The 23,319-nt window shown below is 35.6% G+C and overlaps 1 protein-coding gene and 1 non-coding gene across 2 annotated transcripts in view; both read left to right on the forward strand.

Moving 5' to 3' along the window:
• The first annotated feature begins 2,299 nt into the window (after positions 1-2,299).
• The window catches only part of LOC126969094 (voltage-dependent L-type calcium channel subunit beta-2), a 269,340-nt gene continuing 248,320 nt past the window's right edge, over positions 2,300-23,319 (forward strand). Inside the window, exons 1-2 of the mRNA XM_050814402.1 lie at positions 2,300-2,448; positions 12,505-12,599. Coding sequence (XP_050670359.1) covers positions 12,531-12,599 — 69 coding nt within the window. The 5' untranslated portion in view covers positions 2,300-2,448; positions 12,505-12,530. The remainder of the gene's footprint in view (positions 2,449-12,504; positions 12,600-23,319) is intronic.
• Positions 6,374-6,447, forward strand: Trnas-gga (transfer RNA serine (anticodon GGA)). Its single transcript has one exon. It is a non-coding gene; the product is annotated as a tRNA-Ser (tRNA).

A 23,319-nucleotide genomic window follows, 5' to 3' on the forward strand; every position in this document is an offset into this window, starting at 1 on the left:
GTGGGCGGCGGTGATCACTTAACAACAGGTGACCCGTACGTTCGTTTTTCCTCCTATTCCATAGAAAAAAATAGTAATTTATTCTTAATAGATAGACATATGCCATCGTGGACTTTTTTGTGGACCTATATAAGGTACACAATTCCACCATATATTTAAAAATACACCATACATATTTTGTTATATCATAAAAGTCTTATGCAGCGTATTCATTGAGAGCTGCCAGACGGATTATTTTTTTTCGACAATTCCAAAACTTATGTTTACAAAAACTAAGCAAATTAAATACCAAAACCACGCCAAATCCATTGGTAAAAACAGCATGAAAATAGGTGCAGTAGCTGTTGAGTTTATCGCGAACAGACTTATCGCGACTTTGTTTTACAATATGTATAGTGATTATCGATTTAGCAACGAATACCTTTGCTTTCGCACTAGCAAAATAATTGATCCTTTACACAGAATGCTGGCTATATTATGGGTACCACAAATGCGCCTATTTCTGCCGTGAAGCAGTAATATATAAGCATTACTGTGTTTCAGTCTGAAGGGCGCCGTAGCTAGTGAAATTACTGGGCAAATGAGACTTATCATGTCTCAAGGTGACGAGCGCAATTGTAGTGCCGATCAGATTTTTTGGGTTTTTCAAGAATACTGCATTCAGTGCCGCTCAGTATTACAATGGTAATGGGCAGGGCGTCTTAATTACCAACAGCTGAACGTCCTGCTCGTCTCGTTCCATATAAATAAATAAATAATTTATAATTCTTGATATGCTTAATACGTTTATCTTTACTTGTTTAGTAGATTTTGTTAATTTGTTAATTTCATTACATTATAGAATGGTTGTATTATAATTATACTTATTTTATGTAACTATTTCACACATAATTTAGCATGCGGTATTCACCTTAAAAGGTAATGCATTAAGTAATAAGACACTTGTAAATTATCATAATAATTATAAATGTATTATTGTAATTACCAATGGTGAATCGAAATAAATAAATAAATAAATATTATCATAAAAAGTAAATATTTGATGCATAACTATCGTTCAATGAGAATTTCACAAATGAAAAATTTCATTCATATGTAAAGTCATATTAGAGTTAAATATTGTATTATTATTAAGTATTTTTCTCTTGCTGCCTAATTTGCTTTGCTTTCCAGATAAGGAACACAAAGCTATTACAAACAAAAATCATTAAAAAAACCTTCTCTTTCTAATCTATGGTTAATCTTTGGATTAAAATTAAATTTAAACACTTACGGCCTTACAAATAAACTTGGTATAAAGTTATAACTAAGCATAAACAAAGAATATGCAAAATGTTTACAATATTGTAGACAACACTGTCAATACAATGTTAATTCTGAAGTTTTTCCGAATGACAAGCTGCCTTGCAGATAAACGCGGGAAACGTTATACGTGTAAACAAACCAATCGTAAGCAAAATGTCTATCTGTAAACATTTTACATATTCTTGGTTTACAATTAGTTATAACTTTATGCCAATTTTATTTTGTAAAGCCGTTAAACTTTATAAAGCTTATCTGTTCATGTAAAAAAATTAAAAGACTGCATTGTTTTTAATAACAGAAACACTAAACAAAAACAATTTTCAGTTATGTTATAACATCGTACGTATGTCTACCGATAATATTATAATAAACAATAATAAAAATGAACTAAATGCTAGGTGGAATAAATTTGTGTATTAGTTCGCAGATTAAGACCCAAATATAAACAGTAAATTTATATTAAGGATGGATTTTGTAAGTGCTATTTTTTTGCTTGATTGACGACCCAAATAGTCCAGTGGCTAGTAACTCTGCCTACTGAGCCAGGGGTCCCGGGTTCGAATCCCGGTAGTTGCAAACATTTATATGATGAATATGAATGTTTGTTTCCGAGTCATGGATGTTTATATGCATTTATGTATGTTTAGCAACCATAACTATGCCTAGTTTGATGCGAGATAATTTGTGTAAAAGTGTGTTAATATATTATTTTTATTGATAACTTATTCTGCAAATTTCCTGCTAATATACCACTGCGCAAATAGACCATTACTGAAGATGAAGTGATAAATCAATAAAACCACTATTAATTAACCATTAACTCGGTTTTCAGAGCTAAATAATAGATCATCATCTTTCATTAACGCCGCGAGGGGGCGCTAGCGGCGACCGGATGCCTGGCGCCCCTGTCCGATCAATATACTTGGTTGAATCACCGGTGATAGCCGAGCGCTCACGGAAACAGCCGAGGGGTTGCCGCATGTGTCAAATGTCAGTCGGTGCAGGTTTCCCTGGCTCGTGGAAATCTCGTGAAAAAGTGCATAACATTGATTGTAGAGACTCCAGTGCCTTATATATGGCTGAGTGTTGTGTGGAACTTATGTTTGTGCTTTCAAAGAGTGGGTTTTAGCGCCGTGGGATAAAGTAGGTATTACTCTGTTTATTTTGATAATATTGAAGTCAAGATAATAACAAAAAGCAAAAGATAGTGTAAATCTGAATTTGTTTTGGTATTTTATTTGGTTCGAAGATATATTTAAGGTGTGTCAAATAATTGTTAATTATTAAACTTCAGAGGTGGGCAATGCGCATGTGTAGTGCATGCCTGTAAGAAAATAAAAACAATAGCTAAATACACATTTCAATAGGTTTTAACTAAATTAACTGAAATAGTAAAACGTAATTTTTGTCAAAATTATTTTATTTTATCAATACGTAATACGAAAAAGACTTTATTTATCTGTAACTTGCTAAGCTAAGTATATATATGTATTAGTATAAATTTCGCATATTAGCGAAAATAGAAGCAATCTATATATTACAGCTCGATTTCAAACGTAAATATATATTCCCATAATCCTACTCTCCTTTAAGATATACTCATAATAGTGGTTATACTAATATTATAAAGAGGAAACATTTTTGAGTTTTTGTTTGTTTATTTGCATTGAATAGGCTCCGAAACTACTGAACCGATTTGAGCAATTCTTTCACTGTTGGAAAGCTACACTATCCCCGGTTGACATAAGCTATATTATATATATATATATATAGGATATTATACATAAAACATATGCAGGCCAGAGAAAAGTAATATAATGACAAAATAAGTGTACTTTACATAGTAATAGCATTAATTAGTTTTAGCAGTAAGTAATTTGTAAAAACGCTAAAAAACTATTTTGTAGCTATTTTTGAAGGCTTTTAATTGGCCCCTATGTAAACATGTAGATATATGTATATTGATGGCTAAAAAACAAATATGGATCCCGACTAAAAGTCCAATAATGTAACCGAAGGTGTAAAAAAATGTATGCGGATGACGTCACGGGCTATCAGCTACATTTACATAATATTATACGTATAATATATATATATATATAGTATGGAGCGTCGCGCTACAGTTTGTTCTCGGCTCGACCTTGACCGATATGTTGGAGTGAATGCAGTAAAACCAACAGCCAAATTTACGTGACCCCTGTATGTTTGCGAATCTCTCCGTTTCATCCTAAGCTTTCAGAGCCAAAGGGGGGAGGGAGAGGTCTAGTGAAAATTGTTATTCTGATCTCTAATGCAGGTATGGCGGATAAAGATCTCTAGGTAGTTTTATATACAGTAAATGTAGGATATCTCCTTATTCTAAAGAATTGTTAATGTTGTAAAGGTTACTACGATATATTTCTAAATTATACCACAATTTTAATTTTTAAGTCTTATTGTGACGAAGTTTTATTAAAAAATAAGCCCGCTGAGTATCTTGCGTCAGTTTTTCTCAAGTCTGAGGCATGTATTTTCGAGTGGGTGGTTTATAGGTTATATATATATTATATATTTACGTTCAATAAATGAGTTAAAATCGTATTTTGCATACAAATATATTATTATGAATGTATTTTAATATGAATGTATATGAATTTATAGGAGAGATTAACACAAAAATAGAGTTCTGTTTAAGGCTGGGGACCGAGCCAACGGCCTTTAGTAATCGAGTGGAGCTAGGTTACCTCTCTCGCACAAGATCGCCATAGTTTTAATTTCGGAAATAGAAGCAATTTTTAATTTATTGTAAACATAATACAATTTTATTTACAAGACTGACAAAGCTATGTCATGTTAAATAGTACTGGCGTACAATTAATTAATTTTCGTACAATTTTATCTAGATTGAATGATTAGCATGTAACTGTAAGAGTTAGGGGTACTTTAGTGATTTTTTTTGCAATGTCTATTAAAAGATAAACATACACAAATAAAATTTGAAAACAAAATTTTATGAACGATGCGGGATTCGAACCCACGACATCCGGCGTTCCGTGCCGGTGCTCTAAACCACTGAGCTAACCGTTCGAGTACCGCCTCGCTATAAAATTCTGTTTGCTTTGTTCAACTCTCAGGTTGTGGTTTCAAATTTTATTTGTGTATTAATCCTAGAAGTGAGGGTTATTACTTTAAAAACATAACAAATTGTAAAGATAAACATGTAAAGAAAATTTTTCTATATCATTTAGTTTCTTTTTATAGCGCCATCTGTTGTTTCTCTCGTACTATATCTTGTACGTAATACGGAACACATCGTTTCTGAGTACGACACATACTGGACCGTTTATTTTCTCATTAAATTTAAGTAACTAGCTTATTGGGCTTTTAGCAATCTAGCTTGTAAAGCCATGCATTTAAAATAATTGGCCCGTGGGGCCCTGAGGCACGGAGAATGTACAAAGTACTATCTTCTCGCCTCAATAGGGCTACTGGAAAGTTGGAAACCCAAGCGCTGGCAGCTATTTCGGTCAACGGATCAGCCTAGCTATCCAACGCGGAAATGCTGCCAGTATTCTCGGTACGCTTCCACATAATGATAGTTTTACTTTTATATAGTCATAGTAATGTAAATATAGTTATAAGATTTGTTTTGTTTGAATAAAATTTATTTTAAAAATAATATTAAAAAGAACATGTGTGCAATGCAATTCACACGTGGTAGAAGTGAAACCTTTAAAAATTTTGGATTCAATATGGTCAGCACTTGTCAAATCAAATCAAATCAAAATCAGTTTATTCAAGTAGGTCACGAAAATGACACTTATGAATGTCAAAAAAAAAATCTTATTGAATCTACCGCTCGCTGCTTCGTAAAGGGTTGAGCTAATGAGAAGAAGTAGCAAGAAATTCATTGCCACTCTTTTATATCAAGATTTACAGATCATTTCAATTACAATAAATGTAAAATGTAAAATGATGCATCAAACACACTCAAACGTCAAATAGTCAATGTCTTACTCTTGTATAATAATTTCAAGATATGCATTGTGCGTGAACCTCTAAGCTGCATCTGAAGTCCTGGTACATGTTGCTATGATGACAACATGATTTCAACCAATATGAAAGACCCCTTTCCCTTTTGTGTATGTAGTAATACGTCGTGCGCATGACATCAGAATATATTAAGGTATACTCGCGTCATACATAAGACAATCCCTTCTTCAGCTATGACCGCCTGGTACCAAAACACTGTTTTATTAAACCTTTGATTTACCTGTTTGTGTCTCTATCGTCTCGTTTTTTTCGTTTCATCGAGTTTCAAATCACAACAATTCTAAAGAAGTTTGATTTCAATAATGTAATAACCTCCCGTTGTTTCCTACAATAACAAGCTATGTTCTGAAAACATCAAGGTTTCACAGAATACAGCCATGAAGAAAGGAACTTGTAAATTCGCTACTGCTTAACCTATGATAGACCTATGCCATCGTGGACTTTTTTGTAGACCTATATAAGATACACAATTCCATCATACATTTACAAATACACCATACATATTTTGTTATGTCTAAAAGGGCTTAGACAGCGTTTTCGTTGTAAGCTTCCAGATAGCTTATTTTTTCCGACACCTCCAACAAATATCATTAATGATTACAAAAATGTACACAAGTAAAATGTGAAAAACAATATTTTATGAACGATGCGGGATTCGAACCCACGACCAACGGCGTTCCGTGCCGGTGATCTAACTAACTGAGCTAAGCGTTCGAGTACCGCCTCGTTATAAAATTCTGTTTGCTGTGTTCAACTCTCTCAGGCACGGAACGCCGGAGGTCGTGGGTTCGAATACCGCATCGTTCATAAAATTTTGTTTTTCAAATTTTATTTTTGTAATAATCCTAGAAGTGAGGGTTATCACTTTAAAACATAAGATATTGTTTAAATTTACAAGAGCGACATCTGAAGTCAATTTCATAATATGCAAATATTGGGGTTGAGCAGGTTATCAACTGTAAAGTACATTCTATAGATGAAGCCACAACCTGAGAGTTGAACAAAGCAAACACAATTTTATAACGAGGCGGTACTCGAACGGTTAGCTCAGTTGGTTAGAGCACCGGCACGGAATGCCGGAGGTCGTGGGTTCGAATCCCACATCGTTCATTAAATTTTGTTTTTCAAATTTTATTTGTGTATTAATCCTAGAAGTGAGGGTTATTACATTAAAAACATAAGATATTGTTTACAAAAATGTATACAAATACCTTCCTCGAGAACCAAACTATCCAGTGTTAAAAACAGCATGAAAATCGGTGTAGTGTAAAATTAAAATCATTTCATGTCAGCTGTATATTAAAACTAGGTCATAGTATGTACACATACTCAGGCCACAGTAGACATACATATGTTTACTGTGCTCAGGCGATTGGTCCTATTATGTTATCAGATGTTTATATGTATGGATGGATATATACATATTTATTTATTTATAATCGCTTATAAAATGCTCACAGAATACCTTTATTTATTTATGGTGTATGTGGATGATGCAGCTACTGTACTCAATAACTTTTGTATTAATTTACATTTAATTTTTTGACTTACTCGTGTAAGACATTGACTATTTGACGTTTGAGTGTGTCTGTTGCATCATTTTACATTTTACATATTATATTGTAATTGAAATGATTTGTAAATCGATGTAAATATAAATGAGTGGCAATGAGTTTCTTGCTACTTCTTCTCATTAGCTCGACCCTTTACGAAGTAGCGGTAGATTCAATAAGAAAAATATTTTATTTATTTTTGATATTCATAAGTATCATTTCCGTGACCTACATGAATAAACTGATTTTGATTTGATGTGACGACGTTAGGTATCGAAAAATAACTAGTGTATATACATAAATTACGTTAGTAAATTAAATGAAATTACGAAATAATCAAGAAATCACCGTTCGCGTAACGCTAGCATTCGTTCGTAACGCTCTCGTCTCGCATTCAGCAGCTTACGCCACAAGTCAAGCTTGCGTGAAGAAGTTTTACTACAAAAAAATCTTAGTATAGAAAAATCATCAAAACATTTTAGATTTCTCAGATAATTTATACGTCTAGATGGAGCATCTTGCTGTTAGAAAAGCGATAAAATATAAGGATTGTGTGGTTTTATGAAACCACGGTAAAAGTGAAACTTTTTTTCACATTATAGACATTTAACTAAACATTTTTGGAATAATATTCCATTAAGGGTATTAAAATCGCTTTATCAATCTTAATTTTATACTTGGAAATAAATATTATATATATAAAAATAAATAAATATTATATAAATAGTGTATACACTACACGGTCAGCTGCTGCGAACTATAGGCGCCGCCCGACTGTCACGCGACATGCGACATACAGACGAAAAAGTTGAGACGACGTAATAAAAGTTACACTTTAAAAACAGGCTTGGAATGTTTGTCAGTGTGCGTGACAAGCTACGTCTTACAGTCACAATTTGTATGACACCTTGTGTTAGTGTGCGGGCATTGCAAAATATAGGTTTTTTTTTTTATATGAGAGGGGGCAAACGGGCAAGAGGCTCACGGGATGGGGAGAGGTGAGGCAACCGCCCATGGACATCCGCAACAACAGGTGTGTCAAGAAATGCGTTGCCGGCCTTTAAGGTGGGAGTATGCTTTTTTCTTGAAGGTCCCTAAGTCGTATCTGTTCGGGAAGACCGCTGCCGGTAGTTGATTCCACAAAGTGGCTGTGCGAGGCAAGAAATTTCGAACAAAACGCGCGGTTGTGGAATGCCAGACGTCTACGTGATGCGGATGGTACTTTGCACGTAATGTCCGATGGTGGAATTCGGCCGCTGGAATCAACCCGAACAGCTCCTCTGAGCACCCGTGATAAATGCGGTAGAAGATGCAGAGAGAACCCACATCACTACGCAATGCTAGAGAATCATGCCGATCGGAGATGACTTGATCGTCGATGATTCGAGCCGCTCTTAGTTGTATGCGGTCAAATGGAAGAAGCTGGTACCCGCCCAGAGGTGAGAACAGTACTCCATTTGAGGCCGAATTTCCGCCTTATAAAGTTGCAGGCGGTGGCTTTTAGTGAAGTACTGTCTCGCCTTACTGAGTACACCAAGCTTTTTAGAGCCCAGTTTGGCCTTCTCTTCCAAGTAACCACGGAACTGAACGTCGCTCGATATATCGACGCCAAGTATGCCAATACAGGCTGTGGCAGTTAAAGGAGTGATCTCGAATCGAGGGGATACGACAAAGGGAGACTTTTTAGTGGTGAACGCACAAACTTGTGTCTTCTTGGGGTTGAATTGGACTAAATTATGTCAGCCCCATTCCGAGACTTTGCAAAGCATAGTCTCGATTTCAGACACAAGTTTGTTCCGGTTCTCGTCGACGCTATCCCGTGACATCTTGGCACGGCCGGTGTAGGAAGCATACCCTGTGCTGTCGTCTGCATAGCAATGAATATCGCTGATTTGCAGCATATCAGCTATTTAGGTTAGTTCTAAACTAACTTTTTTCGACGTTTTCACAGCTGTCATAGTCTATCTAGAAGCATAAGTAATGATCTAAGCCAGATTGTTAGAACTAACAGCGTCTACGACAACGTCTGTCGGGTCCGTTAGTACATCATAATAATTACGGGTAAAATTCATTCACAACTCTCAAAAATTATATAATTGATCACATAATAACTTCGTAAGTGGAAAATTCTCAAACACTCAAATAACGGCATGTCGAAGTTACGTTGGTATAAAACAAATTACATTTTATTCAAAATTCAATAAACACAAACTAATAAAATAATTATGAAACCAATTTGAAACAAGTTGTATATAACTTATTTAAATATCAATAAAGCGTAAATGTAAATGTCGTTATTATGTTGTGAATTAATAATATGATGTGAACTAAGGATTAATAATTTACCGGAATTTTTGGCCCGGTTGATGCGTTGACATGCCACAAATGGCCGGATAAACAACTTTCATATTATTATATACATTATGTTGCGGTAAGGTGTACTTAGACATTCATAGAAATAACTAGTTGTGGATTTTGCGGTACAAAAGAAAACGATTTCAACTGACGATTTAGAAATAAAGGAAGCCATTATTAAAAAAAAATTTGGTTGAACAAAGAACAACGATTTTTTTTTGTTTTAAAGAAAAAAACTTAATCAACAATAAAATTTATTGAACAAAGAAACAAATGACTTTTTTTTATATTAAAGAAAAAGTTTGTCAATCCGTACACTTTTATAAAAATTCCGAGACTATGTTTAGAAGTAACAACTAAATAGATATTTTTATTTTATTTAAAATGGCCCTGAAGTAAGACTTCTTGTATAACTGTAGATAATATAAACGACGAGTCAGAACTGGGATTAATTAATCCCAGTAGCATTTCTTATGTAATCTGATGTTAATATTGTAATAACAACGCAAAAAAGTGTTGGGGGGGGGGGGGGGGGGGTTCTTGCACTTATTCCGCACTCTCAAAGTCCCTTTTTGTTTCCGAGGCGGTAGTGATTAAATTGGCAACAAAACTAATTCTTAACTAATTAATTTTTAAAGGAAAAATGACTTTAAATTTTTATCAAATTATAAGTTACGTCTTAAGACATTAAATTAACAGTTATTCCATCTGACGCTTTTTAAATTGTCTAAATATACATATTATCTGTAGCATATAATTATTTGGACGCCATTAACCTCTTGCTCTCGTAGCGACCATAGAGTAGTATACTCAATTTATGTGAATAACTGATATAAAATATTGTGATATGTTCAGTGTCGCAATGTTATTGTGTGAAAGTTTATATTTTACTCTATGTTGTTTGGGTGGTCATTCAGTTTATATGTTTGGTTATGTAGAAATAACAATGTTTTTGATGCTTCGTGCATAATTAAAGTTATTTAATTATCCTCCCCCATCCACCTTTGACTTCAGACGCTCTACCTCTTAGATATGGAGGGTAGAGGTAAGGAGTATCATCTCTTAAGAGAAACAAGTTTATAAAATGTCTAGCTTATACTGTAAATAACAGTTTTTTTTTTCTGGAATAGGAGGACAAACGAGCGTACGGGTCACCTGGTGTTAAGTGATCACCGCCACCCACATTCTCTTGCAACACCAGAGGAATCACAAGAGCGTTGCCGGCCTTTAAGGAAGGTTTATGCGCTTTTTTTGAAGGTACCCACGTCGTATCGTCCCCGAAACACCGCACAAGGAAGCTCATTCCACAGCTTTGTAGCACGTGGAAGAAAGCTCCTTGAAAACCGCACTGTGGAGGACCGCCACACATCCAGATGGTGGGGATTATAACCTAACTTGTGGCGTGTCTACGCTCGTTTGTCCTCCTATTCCATGAAAAAAAAACAACTTACAGTTAATCTGTGTTGGTACCGACACGCTTAGGACCGATCAGAAGTTCTTTGTCTGAGTGAGTGTAGTGAGTTAGCGGTCGCGTCCCGTCTAGCACTACGAATTTGCGCTCGTAGTGCGCGGCTTGACAGGGTGAGGGGAGCAGGGTGCGCCGAAATTGACAACGAGCATGGTAGAACTGAAACTTATGCATCAGTATTCAGAATCAGAATCAGAATATCTTTATTCAATAAAATCTCGAGGATCACATTGAATCGTCACAAAATAAATTATTCTAATATACAAAAATACAAAGTTTCATCCATAATTATACTATTGCACTATATTATACAAAAACTAGTCATAGCTCTACATCGGTTTACAAGAACCTAAGGTATTGTCAAGCTGTCATTGCGAGATGGAGCGACATCTGGCCAAGCTATCTTGGCATTTATAAAATCTTCTATATTCTATAATAGGCTTCCTTAATTAATTGTTTTTAATATAAGATTTGAAATGACGAATTGATAGCTCTGTCACTTTTGATGGGAGTTTGTTATAGAAACGCACAGAGTTTCCCATGAAAGAATCGTTAAGTTTTTGTAATCGGTATCTTGGAATCAGCAATTTACTAATTAAGCGAAAGTACTAATTGCACTCCTATTTTTTCTATGTATAATGATGTATATTAAACAGGCGATTCTTTCATTCTTGTTTCTGTCAATTGTTGTGGATGTACGTCTAGTACATCCATTAATATAAAAATCTGTTTACTTTCTCCTCATAAAGGATCTTAAACTAAAAAAGTACATTAGTGTTAAATTTTTTTCAGCTGGTATTTGTGAGGAGCTGGTGTCTGAAGTAGGTTGGCCTTGTATTACAGGTCACCCAGACGTCACCCCTATATTTCAGTATCAGAATTTGTAAAACATTACACATCTGTACTCTAGCTATAAAAGCATTAAAATTACAATAGATTATTTATAAGCAAAAATGTATGTGTGTGTGTATTATACTTGCGGTTACTATCAGTGTAGAAGGTTTTCAGTCCAATTTCTGTAACCACTCTTTCAAGATAAGCTTACATTTTTTATGACAGTAAGTCACGAGACGTGCAGGACATTTAGTTGATGGTAATTTATACGCTCTTCCCATCACAATGCAATGCCGCTCAGGATTCTAGAAAAATTCAAAACTTCTGAGCAGTACTTCAATTGCACTCGTCACCTTGAGGCATAAGATGTTAAGTCGCATTTTATTCCCAGTAATTTCACTAACTACGGCACCCTTCAGACCGAAACACAATAATGTTTACACATTACTGCATCACGGCAGAAATAGGCGCCGTTGTGGTACTCATAATGTAGCCGGCATCCGGTGCAAAGGAGCCACTCACTGGTAAAATTAATCTACATATATAAAAATGAATTGCTGTTCGTTAGTCTCGCTAAAACTCGAGAACGGCTGGACCGATTTGGCTAATTTTGGTCTTAAATTATTTGTGGAAGTCCAGGGAAGGTTTAAAAGGTGAAAAAATAGGAAAATGCTGCTAAATTAAATAAAAACAACAGATTTGTTTTTCCTTGGATGTGTCCATACATAATTTCTATGAGAGAATTTAGTGACGCACGGTTTGACAGTTCTGCTGTGAAACAATTTCATTACGACAGCAGGGTGTATATTTTACGAAGTAATTTTTAATGTTATGATATATTATTGACAAATTCATTTAAAAATATTATTTTATTTATTAAATACAGAACAAAGTCTGTCGGGTCAACTAGTATTTAATAATTTAGTTGTATTGTCATTAATATGAGTGTCATTTCAGCGGTGTAAGGTGATGCGGCGCGTAGCATGAGCGGCGGCCGCGCGCTAGAGCCCCGTGACCCCCCGCGCCTCCAACGAACTCACCACAACCAACAGGTACCTCCACCCACCACCACTGTACCCTGGTTAGTTAGTTACTTAGATAGATATTGGAGAGTTTATGCTGTGATTGCCACGCCGGTGACGTTATAAATATTTATCTACACCCATGCTTTAAATCCTCTATTAAAGATTCTAAACTAGTTATTGCCAACATTAAAACACCCAATGTTCTAATAACCATTACATCATCCAAACGAGTGTTGTAATGTTGTAATAAAATTCAGTACAACATTACATCATCCGTTTTCATAATAGCACTCGTTTGGATGATATTATGGTAATAGGATTTTTTAATGTTAGCAGTAAGCTAACTGTTTCAGAATCTTTTATAGAGGATTCATATTATGGGTAAATTCTTGTATGCAACTGTTGATAATCAGGTACTAAAACACTATTGTCAATCCCACATTCGTGTTTTAATACCCCTTATTACACAACAGTTTCAAAAATAACTATTGAGTTTTATTCTGTCTACTATCAGGAAGTATGTTTGTCTCAAGGAAACGAGCGCAATTGTAGTGCCGATCAGAATTTTCTGGGTTTTTCAAGAATCCTAAGCGGCACTACTGTCTAATGGGCAGGGCGTATCAATTACCATCAGCTGAACATCCCGCTCGTCTCGTCCCTTATTGTCATAAAAAAATTGATCGTCTGATTGATGATATCACCTTAAAACTCAATTAAAAATTGCCATATTCAGATAGAAAAGTATTGCAGGACAAAATACAATTCCAGTAATATTTTGAACAACAATGTTAAACAAAATATAATATAGTGTTACAGAAATTTTTGATTTCAGATTAACAGTTAAGTTTTTTTTAATTATTACGTATAATAATACAGTGCTGCCAACGTAAAACCAACTAACCACAAAATATATTTAAACCATTAGAAATGAGCCATAATTATCCAAATGATTTGAGTTTTCTTTAGTGTTAATTCCGCCAATATTTTGTCTTTAAACAATTCGACACGTGTTTCGACTCTACACGAGGCATCCTCAGGACGTGTTGAGTCGCCAGAATCTAACACGAGACTCAAAAGTTTAAAGACAAAATATTGGCGGAATTAACATAAAAAAAAACTCAAATCGTTTGGATAATTATGGATTTCCGCAAGGTAACGCCTACTTCAATAAATTTTCATGAGCCATAATTGTTTTAATTTATTTTCTAAACTATTTAGAATATTTTATTGGAGAATTTTTTTTAGTTGGCTCAGTAGCCGGAGGTGTGATTTGAACTGATTAAAAATAATACTAAAAACAATTTTTACAACAGTAGATTATTTTACAACAACGAAACAGTAATTGATATGATTATTTTAGGGTTTTATAAAATATCTAGTTATTTTACTATTTTTCACAGATTTAAGTTTATGTCATTCTGTTAGATAGATACAAAGATTTACTAGAATTTTAAATGTCATTTTGAGTCACAATTTTATTTATTTACTAGCTGACCCAGCAAACGTTGTATTGCCGATATCAAAACCGCGATTCAAAAGTAACTGGGTGAAAATTTCAAGTTGTACGTATTTTTTAATGCTGACTCATAATCAAACAAATTAAAAAATATATAAAAAAAATAAAAAAAAAATTGGCGTGGAACATCTTAATATTTAGGGGGATGAAAAATAGATGTGTCCGATTCTCAGACCTACCCAATGTGATTTCAAAATTTCATGAGATTCGGTCAAGCCGTTTCGAAGGAATTTGACTACAAACACCGCGACATGAGAATTTTATATATTAGATTGAAAAGACCAACAGCATAAATGCTACAAAAAAGTCTGTTGATAAAACAGCCAATTACAGTTCTCTCTATAAAGTAATGAAATTTATTTCAAGTAATAATTAACTTTACAATATAAAAGGATTGTGTAGTTTTATGAAACCACGGTAAAAGTGAAACTTTTTTTCACATTATAGACATTTTACTAAAAATTTTTGGAATAAATTAATTACATTATGGGTATAAAAATCGCTTTATCAATCTTAATTTTATACTTGGAAAATGGGAAGCAATAAAAGTAGACTAAGTCTTCAATTAATATTTTTATTGAACTCTGTGTCTTAGCCCAGGTTAAAAATATTGATTGAAAAGGATTAAAAATGATGAAATTTTAATACTTTCAATTCATTTTCATGTATATATAGATATACAGTTTACATGGGGTGACTGATTCCCAATACTTTTCAATCAATATTTTTAATCAGGGAGAATACGACATATATAATACTTAACAATTATTTAGACTATATACACATATTATAAACCAAACAAAATAGCGTGGAGCACTGGCACAAATGAGTACTAGTCTATACACTACACGGTCAGCAGCTGAGAACTATAGGCGCCGCCCGACCGTCACGCGACATGCAACACACAGACGAAAAAGTTTGAGACGATGTAATAAAAGTTTCTCGCCCATAATATAAAAGTTCTTGTAGTTCGTTGTAACGATTTATCACGTTTTAAACAAAACTAATTATTAGAACTCATTCAAACCAATTTTCGGTGAAAGTTTGCATGGTAACGTACATTATATTTTTTTTCTACTTATTTCATTCTCTTATTTTAAAAGTTACAGGAGGACTTTTACAGAGAACATTCAGGTTAGAAAAAAATTATATTAGAAACCTCAATATCATTTAAAGACCTCCAACACGTATGGGTTTGATGCAAACAAAATTTTGAGTTTCAGTTCTAAGTATGGAGAACCCCCAAAATTTATTGTTTTTTTTTTCTATTCTTGTGTGAATATCTTAATGCGGTTCTCAGAATACATTCACTTACCAAGTTTCGACAGCATAGTTTCGGAAAAAAATGGCTGTGACATACAGACGGGCAGACAGACAGACAAACATGACAAAGGGTTCCGTTTTTGCCTTTTGGCTACAGATCCCTAAAATCAACTAATGAATATTTAACTTAACTTACTTTAACATAATATGTGCAGTTTAAAAACATTATTATAATAAAAGTATTGACCGCTCCGTTCTGACGTAATTTCCTCCGTATTTACCAAATTTTGCTACATTTCGGGTTCGTTTATTGAAAAAGAAAACTTTAAATAGTCTTATTCATCAACAGGTTAAATAAATCCCAAGCGACAATTATTTTATCGTATTAAGAAGCGTGAATAATATGGAAATAAAATATCTGTAGCTTAAAATACCGTTAGGTGTATTGACAGCATATAAAAACAATCAAATGACATAAAACAATCTTTGTAACGACATAAATTGGATATGTCTATTCAATAACATAAGTGACCACTTCGCGCCACCTACACTTACATATTTAAGGCGAAGATATCTTATACACGAAGTATTGAAACTAATGGCAATATATGCAAAATACTTGTAGAACACATTAAGGTGATAGATTGATTCCAAGTATTAAAAGGTTTCACTTTTGTTGTTTATGTAAGTTAAACTATAATTTAAGTGTTTTCTTTTTGTTTTATTTTTCTTGAATGTGAAATGGGTTAACATTAGTTTATATATTTTAAGAAAATTTATTGAATAAGGCGTTACTTTGCGGAAATCCAAATTATACAAATGATTTGAGTTTTCTTTAGTGTTAATTCCGCCAATATTTGTCTTTAAATAATTCGACACGTGTTTCGCCTCTACACGAGGCATCCTCAGGACGTGTTGTCTCGCCAAAATCTGGCACGAGACTCAAAAGTTTAAAGACACAATATTGGCAAATTATGTATTTCCGCAAGGTAACGCCTACTTCAATAAATTTTCATGAGCCATAATAGTTTTAATTTATTTTCTAAACTATTTAGAATATTTTAATGTCTCGCCAAAATCTGGCACGAGACACCACGTCCTGAGGATGCCTCGTGTAGAGGCGAAACACGTGCCGAATTGTTTAAAGACAAATATTGGCGGTATTAAGACTAAAGAAAACTCAAATATTTTGTATATATATTTTAAACTAAATAAACTTAATTTGAGCATATTTTCTTGCCATAGATAATTTTTGAAATCGAAGTACGAATTAAGAATACAAATATGTATTTGTAGGTTAGGTTATAGAAGTAAATTAGATGAATTAAATTGCTTTTGTTACATTTAAAGGAATAGAAAGAGCATTGCCAGGTTCTACCGAGTTGCTGTTGTGACAACAAATTATCTGTTATAAGTGGATTATTATGTGATGCTCCAGAAAATATTGTGGGAATAATATGATTTTAGAAACTTTCTACGCCACACTATTTTGATTTATTTGTAAGTTGTGTGGCGTAGCATATAACTTCAGCTGAAACACGTCTACTGCTGGAATAAAGGCCTCCCCCAATGATCGCCATGACGACTGGTGGTGCGCTGCCCTCATCCAACCTATTCCGGCGATCTTGACCAAATCGTTGGTTCATCTTGTGGGGATCCTTCCAACACTACGTCTTCCGGTACGTGGTAGCCATTCGAGGACTTTACTGCCCTAACGGCTACCTGTCCCTAATAATCAGTATGCCAATTATAAATTCTTCCAAATTATTGGGTGATCACGTTGTTTGATGACCTCCTTTCGATGCATTCAATGAATGAAAGCAGGGTACAGATCAGAAATCAGATACATTGAATGATGCCTCATAAAAGACCTGTGGTCTTTTGAAGCTGTGTTCTACTATGTGAATGTTACTACGTTCGAGTGACGTATCGTCATAAAATCTTGTATGCTTTGTTTTGTAATTGTTTAGATTTGCAAGAGCGACATCTCAAGTCAATTTTCTAATATGCAAATACTGGGGTTGAACAGGTTATCAACTCTAAAGTAGATCCTATAGATGAAGCCACAACCTGAGAGCTGAACAAAGCCTACAAGATTTTATGACAATGCGTCACTCGAACGGTTAGCTCAATTGGAAGAGATCGCTAGGGGTCGTGGGTTCGAGTCCCGCATCGTTCATAATATTTTGTTTTCAAATTTTTTTTTGTATATTATATATTGTTTCTATAAGTCTACAGATAGGTACTGTAACTTTACATGACGTGATATTAGAGTCAGAGCTATTAAGTATTCGTGGTGATTTGCGAATTTTGCGCAATTATTGTATATTTTAACACGCGATAAATCGCGGCTCGTGTTTGGTCATAGCGAATCACCATGTTACGTATTTGGAAACACAATACACTAATAAAGAATTATTCAATGATGTCATTTGCTTTCTCTTGTTGTTTTGTCTATTATTTGGGGAATACAGCTATTTTTATTTCGATTTCTTACAAATAACAGTTAGTATGTTAATAAAATACAGCTGAATATCTAAGTGATCGGACATACTGGGACTACGTTATGATTATTTTATAGCAATAGCAATGACAGTGCAATATTGACATTTTTATTAAAAAGAGCGCAAAAAAAGAATGCTGGGAGAGTTACTTGCGTCCTTGCGCCTCTCAGAGCGCCATTTGTTTCCGAAGCGGCAGAAGTATCTAGTATATTAGAAATGACATTAAAAAGAATACTAAAGGAATCAATTTTGAGAAAATAAATGCATCTTATGATTGAATCCAATTTGGATGTTTTGTCATAATCGCCACGTTTAGCAGGCGGGTTGGCGATCGTAGTTGATGTTGATGCTCTCTCGGAAGGATGCTGCTGCCCATCCTCCGTTCTCTGTATCCCTTAGTCGCCTCTTACGTCACCCACAGGAGGAGATGCGATGGTGCTATCTAATGAGACACCACACACATTTTGTTGGTTGTGTAGGTTTGATGAGGGCCGGGTAGGACCGATCGTCGTGGGGATCTTTGGAGGAGGCATTTGTCCAGCAATGGACGTCTTTCGGCTGATGTTGATGATGATGATGAAAAGGTGTGGGACGCTCCTTCTAATGTCCAAGTTAAGTTAGTTGATGCTTGGGCTTCTTTTTATGAAAAGCTGATGGTAATTGATACGCCCTGCTCATTGCTATGTAGTGCCGATCAGGGTTATTGAAAAACCCAAAACTTCAAAGCGGCATTACAACTGCGTTCGGCACCTTGAGACATAAGATATTAAGTCTCATTTGCCCAGTAATTTCACTAGCTACGGCGCCCTTCAGACCGAAACACAGTAATGCTTACACATAACTGCTTCACGGCAGAAATAGGCGCCGTTGTTATACCCATAATCTAGCCAGCATCCGGTGCAAAGGAGGCTCCCACTGGTGGGCTGCTGCTTCGACGCAAATATGTCGGTCTCAGTGCGTCTTACACTTACTTACACTTGGACGGAGGAGAGGTCTCAATAGGGCTACTGGAAAACCAAGCACTGGCAGCTTCAGTCAATAGATCTAGCTAGCTATCCATCGTCAAAATGCTGCCAGTATTCCTGATACACTACCTCGTAATGATAGTTTTAATTTAATGTAATCATTTTGTTCTTTTAGAATTCTTTTAATATTTCAAATTATTTACATATGACTTAATAATAAATAACGCTATTTATATAAATAACTAGCTGACCCAGCAAACGTTGTATTGCCGATATTAAAATCGCGATACAAAAGTAACTGTTGATCGTAGATGGGTGAAAATTTGAAGTTGTATGTATTTTTTAATGCCACATTATAAAAAAATAAAAACAAAAATTTCGTCTAAAAATAAAAACTAAAAATTAAGGGTGAATAACCCTTATTACTCAGGGGTATGAAAAATAGATGTTGTCCGATTCTCAGACCTACTCAATATGCTCACAAAATTTCATGAGAATCGGTCAAGCCGTTTAGGAGGAGAACGGGAACGAACATTGTGACACGAGAATTTTATATATAGGATAATAAAATAAAACTTAAATAATCTTACAAAATTAATTAATTACAAATAGAAAATATCGCTATCGGCAGGTAAGGTGCCCATGAAGCTGGCAACGTTACCTCTTTGTATAGCGAAACTTATCCTTTGACAGAGATACGTACCAGATCTTGGGTCACCTGTTAAATCGGTTAGACGCCTGGATAGCTCTTTTACGAGTTTTTGTGCCGATGAACCCCAAGGACCCATCGTCTCCACCCCAAAGGGAACAAATATGTATCCATCACCGAGTGATGCATATTTCCTCCGCTTTAGGTTTTCGGCAGATTCCGCCGCTGCACCTCCCGCTCTAGATGAATGTTCAATATGAGAGGGGGCTAGCGTATCCACACAAGGCTTTCCACGACTCCAAGGAATCAAGGTCATGCCATCAGGCCTCTTACCATCGCCACGTGAAATTCCATTCGGCTCTTGGAGCCGGCACGTTGACGGTAGTAAAGGCCCGACGCAAGACGTCGTTTAAGGCGGCATGGCGTGAGAGTCGGCCCGCACTGCGGCGGCAAGATAAGCCATGGTGACCAAGACTGTCTACATTGCCTCCGCAGCGGTACATATGGGGAACTGTTCTAGGGATACCCAGGCGTAAACCAACTGCGATTGAGAAGCTGGAATTATCGAGAAGTGTCCCTATGTTACTCGAAGGAATGGCCTGAAGCCAGTACCCTGAATCTCTTTCGCTAACAGCAATAAAACGAGCCTGATCCGAAATATTGCGACTTGATAATAATATCCTTTTGTGAATGATTTTGCACTGTGGCTTATCCCAAAGCTTTTGTACAATGTAATCATAGTATTGTAAACATAGTTATAAGAGTTGTTATGTAAATATATAAAAGTTAATACAATTTATTTATTTACGGTAGTACGTAGGTTCATGTGAGGTTCACGTGACTATAGGTGATATTGACACCAAACAACATTTATAATACGCCCTCGCATTTTGTTATATTATTAATAACAGTGAAATTTTATATTTTTTGTAACTCCTTTATCTTGTTCATTTCCATTTACAAAAGTAGACCAGGAAGAAGAATTGATGGTAAAAGTTACACAAGATATACAGTGTTAATAAGCCATTTTATTTATTCGTAAGGCCAACGCGGGAAAGGCAATGCTGGCGTTGAGAGGCGACATCGCTTCATTGTGTGTCTTCTATCTCTGTATCTTTAACTACAGAATGTTCCTAAGACCTGTTTAACTTGCCCTGCCTCAGAAATCCATCTTCCCACTTCACACCACAGCTAAAATAGCATTTCTACGTACATGGCGTTCATCTTCACTGCGGTTTTAAAATTTATTCCATGAACATGATATATTTAAAGATTCCAGGACAATACATGGGCACGTTTCAAAAAAGTGTACAAGGTTGGCAACGCTTGCTCGTTCTCCTCCAATAAAATAAGCTGGAATTGCAACTATTTTGAAAATGCTTCGTATATGCACTACCGAAAGACGCAGTGTTGGTAGCCCCCCCCCCCCAAGATGGACCGACGATATGGTCAAGATCGCCGGAATACGTTGGATGAGGGCAGCGCAGGACCGCTCGTCATGAAAATCTTTGAAGGAGGCCTTTGTCCAGCAGTGGACGTCTTCCGGATGATGACGATGATGATGCATTGCTTTTTTTATATTTCTCCATTTTTAAATGATCGGTCAGACCGGTGAAGTAGGTAACGAACAAAGCTGTTCGCTCTTGAGTCCTTACTGGCTGGTCTACTCTGTAGAGGCCGCCGCACGTACTTACGATTTGGATAACTACACGGGGAGTGAGACGGGCCTAGTCAAAAAAAATATTCAAATTTCTATATTTGATATTAAAATATATATACAAAATTACTTAAATCTACTTATCAAAGCAATTTACAATTAAGCCTTATATATGTAGGTAACAGAAAACTCATTTCTACAACCCTATCTACGTGTTGGGGGATAAAACTTTATTATGTTTAAAAACTAATACATGAGGTTTGTTGGGCGAATCCAGGAAACTGGGAAAACCTGGCTATTTGCTATGAAAAGCAGGCCTGGTATAAGGTGAAATATACTTTATAGTAGCTAGCTAACTAGCTGCTACCGTCAGTGCGTATGCGCAGACGACCTTGCTAGTTTCAAGGAACCCGTGACCACGCCTACTTCACGAGACGCGAGGGAGGGGAGAAATGGAGCTTCATTGTTGTGGCCTTAGATTGATCGTCTATCATTTTCAGTAAAAACTACTTTATAAGTTGTAACTAGCCGGTGGTTTAACATGCTGCTGCCCGCGACGTTGTCCACGTGGATGATCTCTTCTTGGTGTTGTTGTCCGTAATTCAAAGTTTTCGTAACGGTGGTCACTAAAGCCTTCCACTCCTTTCGGTCCTAAGCCTTCCTTATTGCAGTCGTAAGTGATAGACCAGTGAGTGTCTTGATCTGGTCCGAGCAGCGGCTGGATGCGGGCAGCGCCCTTGTGGTCTTTTGCCCTCCATCATGCCTATGACTATCAGTTTGTCTTGCTGCGACCTACGCCTCTTCTTCCAACTACCTTTCCCATCATGATGAGTTGTAGGAGTTCGTAGCTCTCGTGCCTAAGCTCGTGCCCCAAATATGCCTGCATGCAGTGTGATAATACGTAGCCTATCTGGCCAAGTTTTATGCGTATAAGTGCTATAATTTATAAAATCGATTTTTTTTATTAACATTGCGGGGAAAATTCCGAAACATCCATTGTTAGCTGACCTCTTCTCGACGAAAGGCAACATTCCCGTATTATATAAACATATAAGAGATTCCCACCTATAAATTGACTCATCACGATATCTCCGGGACCATAAGGCGTAGAGATTTGGTAGGAATATTCCTTTCGCCGAGGTTAGCTAAGACAGGATTTTTCGAAATTCCGACCGCAACACTTTTTTTTTTATTAATGAACAGAACAACGTCTGTCGGGTCAGCTAATATTGTATTATATTATATCTAAATATTTTTTTATTGCAAGGCCATTTTTTTTATAAAACATTTAAATTTATTTATAGATAATGCCTGAACAGTGGCTGGGAATTTATTATAAAAGTGTATACGTTGGTTTTAAAACCAGCAAACATGCTGAGTTGGGACCATTCGTTGAACCGTATAAAATATAAATATAGTAGATATTTCAGTATTCTTGTTTTTTGCTTGTTTATCTGTATCATAAGTTTATTTTTCTTTGTATTTGGTGTTCATAGTACTTACATGTTTCAAAATTAATAAATAAATGTTTTTTCCTTTCTTTCAAAGTTAATATTTACAAAATAACAAGTCTTTATTGAAGCTTGATTAAAAAACAAAACAAACATCTCCCGTTAGACAGGAATATATATAAAAAGCATTCAGCCGTCGGTTACGTAAGAATAGCGAACATAACTGTGCATCTCACGGGAACCGAACCCGCATACCGCCGCCCGATTATTCAGTAGTTTCTCGGAAAGATTCCGTGTGTATAATAAATATCGGTGGTTCATTATGCGGTTAAGTCTACATTCCACTCTCGTACAATTTGAACAATAAAAAATTCGCTTTGTTTCATTATTGTTTTGTACACGACAGAGCTCGGAATATATAGATCACACAACGGAATTTATGAAACAGTTTACCAGTTGGAGGCTCCTTTGTACAGGATTCCGGCTAGATTATAGTTACCACAACGGCGCCTATTTCTGCCGTGAAGCAGAAATGTGTAAGCATTATTGTATTTCGGTCTGAAGGTCGCCGTAGCTCGTGAAATTACTGGGCAAATGAGACTTGACAACTTATGTCTCAAGGTGACGAGCGCAGTTATAGCGCCGCTCAGAATTTTTGGGTTTTTCAAGAATCCTGAGCGGCACTGCATTACGGCAGGGCGTATCAATTACCATCAGCTGAATGACCTGCTTGTCTTGTCCC

This window comes from Leptidea sinapis, chromosome 17 (genome assembly GCF_905404315.1).
Source record: "Leptidea sinapis chromosome 17, ilLepSina1.1, whole genome shotgun sequence".
NCBI classification, from domain to species: domain Eukaryota; kingdom Metazoa; phylum Arthropoda; class Insecta; order Lepidoptera; family Pieridae; genus Leptidea; species Leptidea sinapis.